The sequence below is a fragment of the Alnus glutinosa genome, chromosome 4, assembly GCF_958979055.1.
Source record: "Alnus glutinosa chromosome 4, dhAlnGlut1.1, whole genome shotgun sequence".
Lineage (NCBI taxonomy): Eukaryota > Viridiplantae > Streptophyta > Magnoliopsida > Fagales > Betulaceae > Alnus > Alnus glutinosa.
In genome coordinates, this window is record NC_084889.1 from 22,345,790 (window position 1) to 22,358,440 (window position 12,651).

General features: G+C 40.7%; 1 protein-coding gene across 1 annotated transcript in view; it reads left to right on the forward strand.

The window, feature by feature from the left end:
* Positions 1-1,061: 1,061 nt before the first annotated feature.
* LOC133867309 (protein CASP-like) overlaps positions 1,062-12,651 on the forward strand; it is a 57,387-nt gene continuing 45,797 nt past the window's right edge. Inside the window, exons 1-3 of the mRNA XM_062304034.1 lie at positions 1,062-1,148; positions 2,456-2,584; positions 2,854-2,973. Coding sequence (XP_062160018.1) covers positions 1,074-1,148; positions 2,456-2,584; positions 2,854-2,973 — 324 coding nt within the window. The 5' untranslated portion in view covers positions 1,062-1,073. The remainder of the gene's footprint in view (positions 1,149-2,455; positions 2,585-2,853; positions 2,974-12,651) is intronic.

The following is a 12,651-nucleotide window of genomic DNA, read 5'->3' on the forward strand; positions in this document are numbered from 1 at the left end:
TAAGATGAGGTTAGGTACTTCGGTACCATTGCCTATACTTCTATCTACCTAAACTATGACTTTGGGTTCATTCCAATTAATCCATGGATGGCGTTTGATATGAAAATATACTGAGTAAAATATGTAAAATACCTGCCTGTCCACTAAAGGAAAACTGGGAGAACTTTTTGAACTTATTATACTGGTTTTTTTCTTCTTCGGCTCATTAAGTAATAAGACTGCAGTTGAACCCCTCTACCTACCTAGCTCTTCTGTTGGGCTACAGATGCACTGTATTTTCACAACTGAGCATCTGGTTTCTGAAGAACAGCCCTTTATACAATTGAAATAAGTTTTCATCTTCACAGGGCATAGCAGCCCATTATACAATTGAAATAAGTTTTCATCCTCACTGGGCATAGTAGCCCTGTAAAATTTTGTGGCCATTATTTTTGGCTCCAGGTTTTACCTGGATTTCTACCCAACAGAATGGACTACTGTAAGAATTTGTGTCAGATGTGTTTAGCTGTCATCCTTCATCCAACAACTGTTTCTTCCATTATTAATATACTCATCTTTCTAAATTTTCCAAATTATGTTTCTTTTTGGCCTATGTTTTAAAGCGTACTCTTGGTTGCTGTGGTTGCAGTGATAATTTAGATTCAAATAGCATGCTTGAGAATTCTTTTGAGTGCAAAGGAGAAAGTAATCTCTGAACTGAACCTGGAACTTCATAATATTGAAACCGCCTTGTCAAATGAGCGAGACAAACACATAAAAGAGATCAAGAGATTGAATGCACTGCTCAATGAAAAGGTATGCAACTATGTTTTCAATTGAGCATTCAATGTTAAGACTTAATTATGTTTCAAAATAACCGTAAGGTATTTGTTCTGGTTTTCCCTTAATTGGGAATTCTGTTCCTATGACTTAAGATGGTGAAACTGGTAATACTATCCCCTCATCTGATATAATGTGTTTACTTTCCTATGCATCTCTGTTATTTTTATTGTCGAGTTCCTGGCTCCTGTTGTAAAGATAACTTGGCTCCTTTTACTTTTACTTCATTAAATCAAGAAGTTGCTCTTGAAGTGATGAAGAAAGAGCTTCTGGCAAGGCCAACAGAGAAGTTGGTTGATGATTTGCATAAGAAAGTGAAAATTTTGCCGGTAGTTCGATCCCTTCTCTGTTACTAAATTGTAGTTCCCTACAGTTTCAGCTTTCATGACATTAAGAACTTAGAGTGCTCAATTAATTATAATGTTAGGGGTTTTTGTTCTAGCCAGGGCAAGGCAAGAGGGCCCTTGTTGTGATGTATTGTTCTCTAGGTTTTGGGAGCTGGTTCCTGTTATGGTGCTTGGGTTTCCTACTGTTTTTAGGCTTTGTGGGTTTTGTTTTCTTTCTTTCTTCTTTCTTTTTCTGTTTTGGTATCCTTTTTGTATACTTTCTGTATGCTTAGGGCGCCTTTACACAATTTATAAAATTTCTCTACTTACCTATAAAAAAAAAAAATGCTTTCAGCTTTCATGAAATGTTATGCAAATCTTGGAAAAGCAAATTTGACTTTCATGAATTTTTATTGATGACACTGGAAAAAATCCAAGTCCCTGTAGCTTAAATATTCAATAAAAGTATTTACAATAGTTGGCTTTTGACTTTACTGTTTTAAAGTTGTCTATACCATCTTCTATGGGGCCTAGAATAAGGGTCTCTCCAATCAGATGCTTTACTGATCCTACAACCATAGTTTGCTGTTACTTTTACCGCTTTGAAAACCATCTCAATGACCAGATCCTGTTGGACAATATAATGATTTGGTCATTTGCATCACTGGATATCCCAGTATTTTAGTATGGCCATCAACAGTTTGTTCTATTAGAGATTTTCATATGATATGTATAAACCTGAGGACGTCAACCCTGTTGCTGTTACGAGTTCTGATAGCAGACCCATTGATGTTGAATAGCTTAAAACAGAACTTGTAACAGAAACAAGGGTGAAGTTCTCGGATATTTTTGACAGGTAAAATTCTCAGATATATATATATCTGTGTGTGTGTGTGTGTACAGCAACAGGGTTGAAGTTCTCAGATATAGATATTTGTATGTGTGTGTGTGTGAATAGCTTAAAACAGAACTTGTAACAGAAACAAGGGTGAAGTTCTCAGATATTTATATATATATCTGTGTGTGTGCAACAAGGTTGAAGTTCTCAGATATATATACATATGTGTGTGTGTGCGCGAACAAGGGTGAAGTTCTCAAATATTTATATATATATATCTGTGTGTGTGTGTGTGTTGAATAGCTTTAAACAGAACTTGTAACAGCAACAGGGTTGAAGTTCTCAGATATATATACATGTATGTATGTGTGTGTGCGCGCACGTGTGTGTGTCTGTGTTGAAATTCTCAGATATATATATATATATATATCTGTGTGCTTATCTGTGTAACATATCACCATTATATGTACAGGCGGTGGGGTATAATTCAATTGAGGCTGAAGCTTGGGAAGTAGCTACTAGTGGGGAAGAGATGAGCAAAATGGAGTCTCTTCTTCTTGACAAGAACCGAAAAATGGAACATGAACTGACACAATTGAAGGTATGGATTCTCCCTTGTTAGTTTGTTAAATTAAGAGAAAAATGGTAAGGGAGAGAGTGGGGAGTGGTTGGGGGGGGGGGGGGGGGGAGAGGAAGAGGGAGACTTACATGTACAGACAGCAGACACATTGACATGCATAAGAGCATTATGAACTAGATATTTTGCTGAAAGGAATTACAAATAAACATCTTCTGGACATTGTTCCATGTCTTGTCACATATTTTATTAATGTTCCAGGTTTAAGTTTAGCATCCTTCTACCATTTTTAGGTCAAACTTAATGAGAAAACGTCTTTGCTGGAAATAGCTGAAGGCAAGATAGCAGAACTTACAGCGAAGGTTAACGAACAGCAAAAACTGATACAAAAGTTGGAAGATGACATGTTGAAGGTTTGGATCTATGACTTCAGAAAGTCTCTGAATTGACTATTTGCTGCCAGATTTGCCTCTTAAGTTATATCCGGTGTACTGTAAATGATATATCTGCCACCTCATCTCATACACGTGCAGCATCAACTTCATGTCTAGATTCATCAACACATCTAGATTCATTTGAAGACTCATTCAAACAATCTCTAACTAACGGATAACTTAGAGATAGGATATTCTGTATTTTTGAATTATATTTTCTGGTATACACTTTTGAATTTCAAACTTAGATAGGATTATATGTAGTCTAATCCTTTTTTTTTATTTTAGAAAAGACGAGATCACATGTCCAATAGTGATCCCGGCCTAAATTTATTAGATAAAAGCCTCACTTTTGGCGGAGGAATACCATGATAACATCCAAAATTCATAGGATTTACAAAGAACCACCATCCCATGAAAGACAGACCACAACTTACTTCATTTTTAAACAAGGTAAACCACAGTTATCTACCCGTAATATCCCTTTGAGTTCCTTAGGAATATTATTCGAATTATATTCATACGTAATCCCCGCACTACCACGTTTACTGAGCCAATCCGTAGCTTGGTTACCCTCTCTAAAAACACGGTTAAATCGAGTATTCAGGCCACTGATGAGAAGGAAAATTTCCTCCCAAAAATCCTCCAAGTACCAAACCTGACCACTACCTTTCTCGAACCAAGTCACAATCAGGGATGAGTCAAGTTCAACAACAATATTACGTAAACCCATCGCCTTGTATTTTTGCAAACCAATTAGAACCCCCAATAATTCAGCTTTATTATTAGAACCAATACCAAAATACTCCGAAAATGCAACGATAAGATTACCTTTATGGTCTCTAATCAGCCCCCCCGCACCTGATTCCCCCGGATTCACCAAACTACGACCATCTGTATTTAATTTGAACCAACCCAGCTCTGGCTTCTCCCAAGATACTGTAACGAAGTTGCTTTTCGAAAAAGAAACAGCCGGCAAATTTAATTCTTTAAGAATTGTTTGATCACGATGATGCAAATTACTGGTATCCCTGAGCCTCAAACCAACCCAATGAATCCAGTATTTAACCTTCCGCCACAAAACATTAAAGCATACCTTTTGTCCCTCCATACGAGCCGAACACCTCCATATCCATAGATTCCAAATAATGATACAGGGAATCAACCCAATCAAATTACCAACCTTTGAGGATTTTTTGGTTCTTCGAAACCAAGCTTCAACAGTAACCAACCAAGACCGAGTAGCCACATAAGGAATACCCAGGAAACTAGAGCATATTTGCCAAAGCTTAGCCGCAATCTTGCCACTGTAAAGCACATGATCCAGGTCCTCAAAGTCGCCCTGCGGACAGCATTCACATTTTGAGGCTAAAGAGATACCAATACGCCTTATACGGTCATCCACACTCAAGCTATTTGTCATCGCCTTCCACACAACAACTGAATTTTTTTTTGGTAAAGCAGAGTGCCAAATCCAGTTTGTCCATTGGTGCTTTGGAACCGAAATACGAAGCTAGTCCCAAACACTTTTTGTTGAAAATCTCCCATCCCTACTACCAAGCCATATTAAACGATCCATTCCTGGTTTAGTGCCATCAATCTGAGAGAAAATATCATCAGCAACCTCTTGACCCACTAGCTGAACAACCAAGTCCACATCCTAACTATGGTCAACCATGCAATCTTTAATTTTTAAGAAAGGCAAATCAGATATCTGAACATTCTGACATATAGGACCCGACTCCATCCACTTATCCCGCCAAAATGATAGGTTCCCGTCTTTCACACTCCATACGGATTTGTCAATAACCAGGGGAACTGCTTTAATAAGCATTTTCCAAAATCTAGAGCCTTTAGAGGAATCTACAAGGGAAAAATGTTTATTCTTCACGTACTTGGCTTTAAAGAAACGCGACCATAAGGTATCCTCCGAGAGGAATTTCCAGGGAAATTTGGATTGAAGGGAGCTGTAGACATCCATAATATTTCTGATCCCCACGCCGCCTTCATCCACGGGCCTGCAAACAGATTCCCATCTCAACCATTTCCTCTTTGGCCTTCCTTCAGACGACCCCCAGAAAAACGTACTAAAAAGTCTGTTAATCTTCCCAAATATTTCCTTGGGCACTGGTAAGACTGATAATAAATGCACCGGCAAACTTCAAAGAACGTACTTAATCTGGCACCAGCAGAAAGATATCTCATCTTCCAACCCTCAATCTTTTTAGAAATTTTAACCAGCAAGTCATCAAAATACCAAGATTTAACCCTACCAGAGAAAATGGGAACCCCCAAATATCGCGTTGGGAAATTCCCCACCGAAAAACCAGATACTCTAATCAGCTCCTAACGCCTAGAATCTGGTATACGGTTGGAGAAAAATATAGATGACTTCGAGGCGTTGACCACTTGACCAGACCACTGGGCATAGATATCAAGAACTTCTAAAATGCTCCTCACATCTTTCTTTCTACCAGTCGAAAAAATAACCATATCATCCGCATAAAGCAAATGGGATATTAACGGGCCCTTTCTAGGCTGTAAATAATATCCAATAGTCCCATTCTGAACTTTCTTCCGCAACAATCTTGAAAACACCTCCTCCACCAAAATAAATAAATAAGGGGATAAAGGATCCCCTTGGCGAAGACCCCTACTAGCCTTAAAAAAACCTTTAGAAGTGCCATTCATAACCACAGAGAACCAAGAAGAAGAAACACAGTTGGAAATCAACTTACAAAACCCCAAAGAAAACCCAAACGCATTCAGCACTTTCAACAAAAACTCCCAGTCTATCGTATCATAAGCCTTGGCCATATCAATTTTCATCATAGTGTTACCCCCCCGAATTGGTTTATTTATGTCTTGAACCAATTCCTGTGTAAGACTTATGTTCTCAAAAATACTACTGCCAGGCAGAAAGGCTCCTTGCTCTTTAGAAACCAAACGACACAAAACAGCAGATAATCGATTCACAATCAGCTTTGAACATATTTTATACACAACAGAGCAAAGGCTAATAGGCCTAAATTTATCAAAGGAACATGGGTCCGGTACTTTCGGAATCAAAACAAGAAAGGAAGTTGTGTAATACCTCGGAAACGCCGTACCCGCAAAAAAATCCCTGACTGCCTCGATCAAGTCTGTCTGAATAAAATCCCAACAATGTTGGAAGAAACCAGAAGTAAATCCATCTGGGCCAGGGCTGCTATTAATCGGAATATCAAACAAGGCATCTTTAATTTCCTGCTCCGTAGGGCTCCTACATAAATTCAAATTTTCAGATTCCCTCACCTCTTCTTGGATAATATCTGATAAACTAAGCACCGACGCCGATGCCCTGCGACTCAAAAAATCAGCAAAGTGAACAACCACTTCATTATGAATCTCTTCCCGCGTAGACAGCATTCTACCATTCGGAAGTTTCATCGAATAAATAATGCTCTTCTTCCTAGTCTGCAAAGCGGCAAAGAAAGAAGCATTAAACTCCCCATGCCCTATCCATGTATTTTTAATTTTTTGAGCAATTCTGGTTTCCTCTCGTTTCAACCAAGCGTTTAATTCCGCTTGAGCCTCAAGCATTTCCGCTTCCACTTCTTGTGAATAAGACTCTTGCAATTGAGTTTCCTTTTGCTCAACCTTTTCCTCCAGTCATTTTAAGTGCACTGTAGTCCAACCGAAAACCTATGATTCCATCTTCTAAGAGCATTTTTAACTTTTTTCAACTTATAAGCAAGCTTCCACAAACCAGCTCCTTCCACTTCCTCATTCCATAGATTATGAACAAACCCCCCAAAACCTTCATGCAACGTCCACATCTGTTGGAATTTGAAAATGCTAGGACCATACCTCTTATTTGAAATCTCCAACCGAAGAGACATAGGCGCATGATCTGACGATTTCCGAGGTAAATATTTCAATGAAACCGTCGACCAACTATCCAAAAGCCTTGTATTACACAAAGCCCTATCCAAACGAGCCCAACTACGAGTCAAACCTCCACGCCCATTACACCAAGACAGTTTATTTCCAGAAAAAGGCACTTCGATCAATCCACCATTTTGTATAAAAGAGGAAAAATCTTCCATTGCCCTTGGCAGACGCGGACAACCTCCTATTCGCTCCCCATCATGACGAATAGTATTAAAATCGCCAATAATCATCCAAGGCATCTGTAAAACTCCAAATGACAGAAGACCATCTCAGAGCTGCCTTCTCTCCATGTAATTACATTTAGCATAGACAGCAGAAATGAGCAAAGAAGAGTTGATTATAAAAGTAACATGCTGATTCGACTCCTGAAGAATATTAACTTGAACCTCATCTTTCCAGAAGACCCACAATTTACCACCCGAATCACCATTCGAATAAGAAACATCAAATTTCAACATACCTTGCCAACGTGCAAGTTTACAATCTTGACGAAAAGGCTCTGCAATAATTAAAATTTTCGGCTTTAAAACTTTTAGCATAGCACATAATCGTGTCTTCGAGGAACCGAGTCCTCGACAATTCCAAAATAGCAGGTTGTCTAACATTGATCAATCCGTTCAGGCCTGCTAGGAGCCTGTGAGGAATTGCGTAGCTTCATACTAGATCGCATCTTTGGTTTCAAAATTTCTGTATCCGAGACACCATTTTTTTCTTTTGCAAAATGCGGTATCACACCTACTCCCTCTGAATCCGAAATAGACCCTGAACTCCTCATCACATGTTTGGCTACTTTTTTCGACTCTCTTCCCCCCAAGATTTTCCTTGGCCAACTCCTCAACATTATCATCTAGATTCTCCAATATAACACCATCCAGAGAGCCATTTATAGATATAGGATCGCACACCTTTTCACCATTCAGCAGGCCAGCCCCTCCAGAATTGCCAGAATCCCCACCAATCTCCATAGATTTTATCGTACAATCCATGTTAGTATTAACCTCCAGAGCAGCTCCCGCTATGATCAATTCAGCACCCCTCATCTCAGTTGAACCTTTAACATTTATTTCCATTGACTCCAATTGATCCTTGGACAGCCCTTCGTCACTTCTAGCCAGCCCTTCATCCCCGCAATACGTTCCAATTTTTTCACTCTCCATGACAGAAACTTCCTTATTCACCCCAGAATTTTTAGCCTCAAGAGTATTTTCCTTGACAGCCAAATCATCTCCCATAGGTTCTCCCGAAACAGAGGACCGATTTCCCCCCAAGACGACCATCTTCTCTGGTGCTATGAGTTTTTACGGCTTCCATACAAGACCCGATTCCTTCTTTTTCCCTATGTCCTTCACCAACAGCTTACAAGTGCCAATATTATGCCCTTGTGTACTACATTTGGTGCAAAAGGCCGGAAGGGTTTCATAAATAATTTCCTGACGCACACTGGAAAGCTGGCAAGGCATCCCAATCCACACATGTTGCACTGGTGGTTGGGAGATATCCATTAGAACACAGACCCTAGCCCCATCCGTGCATGTCGCACATTTTGTTGCATTGTCTCTCCGAAGGAGAATTTCGACCAGAGCAGTAATATTTCGCAGGTATGACTCTTGATAGAAGTTCAGAGCAAGCCCCGATAAGTTAATCCAAACCAGTGCCATCATAGGTTCCACCTCTTCTGAGAAGTCCACCGTCCACTGAAAATTGCGGTAATTGACCCCATCAATCTCGCTGCTTTCACGGGACATAGCCTTGATAAAATTTGCCTCCAAAGAAAATCGAACGAACACGTTTCTGGGCTTCCGCATCGCTGAGACTACCGGCTGAGAGACTAGGCCCCAACGCCCATTAATGAACGCACGGATCCGATCGAGTGAGGGCCTTTGCTTCAAAAACTTCATCACCATAGCAAATTGAAACGGGGCTGCCGATCTCTCAATTTCGTCCCTGGAAAACTGTACGCAAACCTCCCCATCCATAACCTGGGGAGATTGAAACGGAACCACAACCTCAGGGATGGGCTGAGGCGGTACCGACACCAACTCTGCAAAAGACCGAGTCCTCCCCGCCACCATCGGAGGGCCCTTAGAGCCCCCGGCGGCCGCCATCGTGCCCTTGAGAACCCTAGCGCAAGAACATATCGCAAAACCTATAGCTATCTTTGTTCAAGCGTTTCCATGAAGATCTGAAGAACAAAAATATTATTTGAGGGATCTTCTAACCTATGCCTTACTCGTCTAATCCTCTATATATACTGTTCTAAACATTAATGAAATCATTCAAGTTCAAAACCTTTCATGGTATCAGAGCCTTAATTGCTCACGCTACTTTTCGATCTCTACCACATTATTTCCGCTCACTTCCTATCTTGTTATCCATGGCATCCAGTTCTGCTTCTCCTCCTTCATTTGTTCCGCCTAACATTGGCCAATTGATGACCTTCAAATTGGAAGGACCCAACTACATCACATGGTCCAACCAAGTGATTCCTATTTTGAAGACAAACGACTTGATGGGTTTCGTGGATGGTTCTGAGTCGTGACCTCACAAATACATTCTGGATGCTCAAGGGCAAGCTACTGCTAACCTCGGTCCAAATTTTCTGCTTTGGACTAAGAAAGATCAATTTGTTCTTTCTTGGCTTAATGCCTCTCTCTCGGAGAAAGTGATGTCTACAACTTTTGGTGTCACCAATGCTAAGGAAGTCTGGGATTCACTTTCCAGCCGTTTTGCTTTTCATTTTAAGACTCGGATCTCTCATCTTCAGCGCGAACTTCAAAGTCTGCATCAAGGTTCCAAGTCTTGCACAGATTACCTTGAAACTGCGAAGCAATTTTCTACCCAACTGGCCGCTGTTGGACAACCAGTAACTGATGATGCACTCATCGGTTACGTGGTTGGTGGACTTCATCCATCCTTCAACCCGGTTGTCACCTCTCTTTTTGTTGCTTCTCGCTACAAGTCACTAAAGTTCAGTGAATTTCAGGATGAATTGCTCTCTTACAAGCTCCTGCTGGAAAGCCAAAATGCTGCCACCACAGCTGATTCTCACCATTTTGCCATGTTCTCCTCAAAGTCGAACACTCATCCTCAACACTGTAAGTCCAAGCCTTCTGGAAAACGTTGGAGTGGTCCCAAACCTGCTGCCTTTTCACCCAAATTTCGCCCAGCAGCTTCCTCCTATCCTGCTTCGACCAGACCAGCATGTCAAATTTGTGGGAAATTCTCTCATTAGGCGTTGGACTGCTTCCATAGGATGGATCATGCCTTCCAAGGGCGTCATCCTCCTGCCCAGCTATCTGCCATGGTTGCTAACTCCAATTCAGCTCCTGCAAATGACCTTTGGTATGCTGACAGTGCTGCAAATCAGCATATCACTGCCAACCTAGAGAATCTATCCTTACAGCAGCCGTATTTAGGTTCGGAGGATGTAGCAGTGGGAAATGGTATAGGTTTGAGAATACAACACATTGGTTCTATGGTTTTTCACACTCCTCAATCCTCATTTCATCTCTCTAAAGTCTTACACTGTTCCCAAGCTTATGCTAACCTGCTCTCAATCAATCAATTTTATCTTGACAATAATTGCTTCTTTATTCTCACTGGTTCTCAATATTTTGTTAAGGACAACCGCACAGGTCTAACCCTCCTAGAAGGTTGGAGTGAGGGTGGTCTCTACCCGATTCAGCTGAAATCATTTTCTGTCAATAAGCAGCATGCCTTGACTGCTCTCTTAGGTGTCAAGACTTCTGCAGCTGTGGCATTCCCGCCTTGGTCATGCTTCCCAGCCAATTGTTTCTCAAGTTCTGCAGCAGTTTTCTCTTCCGGTCAGTGGAGTCAAACAATTGAATGGTATTTGCGAACCTTGTCAACTCGGCAAAAGCAAGCAACTTCCATTTCAATCTTCTCCTTGTGTCTCTATGTGTCCCTTAGATCTCATCCATTCGGATGTTTGGTCTTGTTCTACTAAGTCTTTAGGTGGTTGTTGTTATTATGTTCTTTTTATTGATGACTTTTCCAGATTCACTTGTTTGTATCCCATCCATCATAAATTTGATGTGTTTTCTGTTTTTGTGCAATTTAAATCTCCTGTGGAAAATCAATTTTCTACTTCTATTAAACAATTTCAATGCGATGGTGGTGAATATATGTCCACTCAATTTAAGAACTTTTTAATCCATCATGGCATCCTTCATCGAATTTCTTGTCCTCACACTCCACAACAAAATGGTGTGGCTGAGCGTAAACACCGCCATATTATGTAAATGGGTTTGTCTTTACTTGCCCAATCTCATCTCTCTTCCCTCTTTTGGGTTGATGTTTTTGCTACATCCGTTTTTAAAATTAATCGTCTTCCTTCTTCTACAATTGACAATGTATCACCCTACTTCAAACTCTTCAACAAAGAGCCGGATTACTCCCTGTTTCGTTCCTTTGGGTGCTCGTGTATTCCTCTTTTACGTCCCTACTCTACTCATAAGTTAATGTTTAGGAGTAAACATTGCATTTTCTTGGCTTATAGCACTAATCAACGTGGGTATCGCTGTCTAGATCCTATAATCTCGCAAGGTGTATGTGTCAAGGCATGTGGTTTTTGATGAATCCAGATTTCCAGCAAATGAAGGTGTCTTCACTCCTGCCACTACAGGTTCAGTCATTCCTGTTTCCTTTCCAGATTTTTCTAACATTTCATCTTCTTCTTCTGTCCAGTTACAGCAGGTTCCCACAACCAACTCTATTGCACTACCCGACACACCTTGCCCTCTGCCGAGTGAGATTTCACTCTCTGCGTCATCCCTTGACTTATCTCCTGATATACAAGTTTCTTCTCCTAATTTTTCAGCTTCTTCTCCACAGGCTTCTTCATATCATAATGCATCACCTACTCCTTCACCCCCACCCGAGACCTCTTTAGTTCCTGTTTCTACCCATCCCATGCTCACCCGCTCCAAAACAGGTACCTTAAGGACTCGCTCCTTCCCTAATTTCACTTCCTTCTATTCCACCAAGCACCCTCTATGTGCTCTTGCCAATGTTTTTCTTTCACCAGAACCTACATGCTACTCCGAAGCAGCCAAGTCACCTGAATGGAGAGCTGCAATGGGTGATGAATTTGATGCCCTCATTGCAAGCCAGACCTGGTCCTTATGTCCTCGGTCTTCCACCCACAATATTATTTGAAATAAATGGGTTTACAAGATCAAACAGAAGCAAGATGGATCTCTTGAACGTTAGAAAGCAAGGTTGGTAGCAAAGGGTTTTGATCAAGAGAGTGGAGTAGATTTTACAGAGACTTTCAGCCCAGTGGTGAAGCCTTCCACAATTCGGGTTCTTTTAGCTCTTGCTGTCCAGTTTAATTGGAATATCCATCAACTTGATGTCTCCAATGCTTTCCTCCACGGACACTTGCTTGAAGAAGTGTACATGGAACAACGTAGAGGATTCATTGATCCTCAATTTCCATTTCATGTTTGCAGGTTACACAAGTCTTTGTATGGCCTTAAACAATCACCACGTGCTTGGTTTACACGCCTTTCTCAAACATTGCTGGAGCTTGGATTTGTCTCCTCTTCTGTTGGCAGCTCATTGTTTATGTTTCATCATGGAAATGTGCATATCTATTTATTGATATATGTGGATGATATTCTAATTACGGGCACATCTTCATCCCATATTGCTTCTGTTATTCATCAACTTCAACAGGTTTTTAAGCTTAAGGATTTCGGA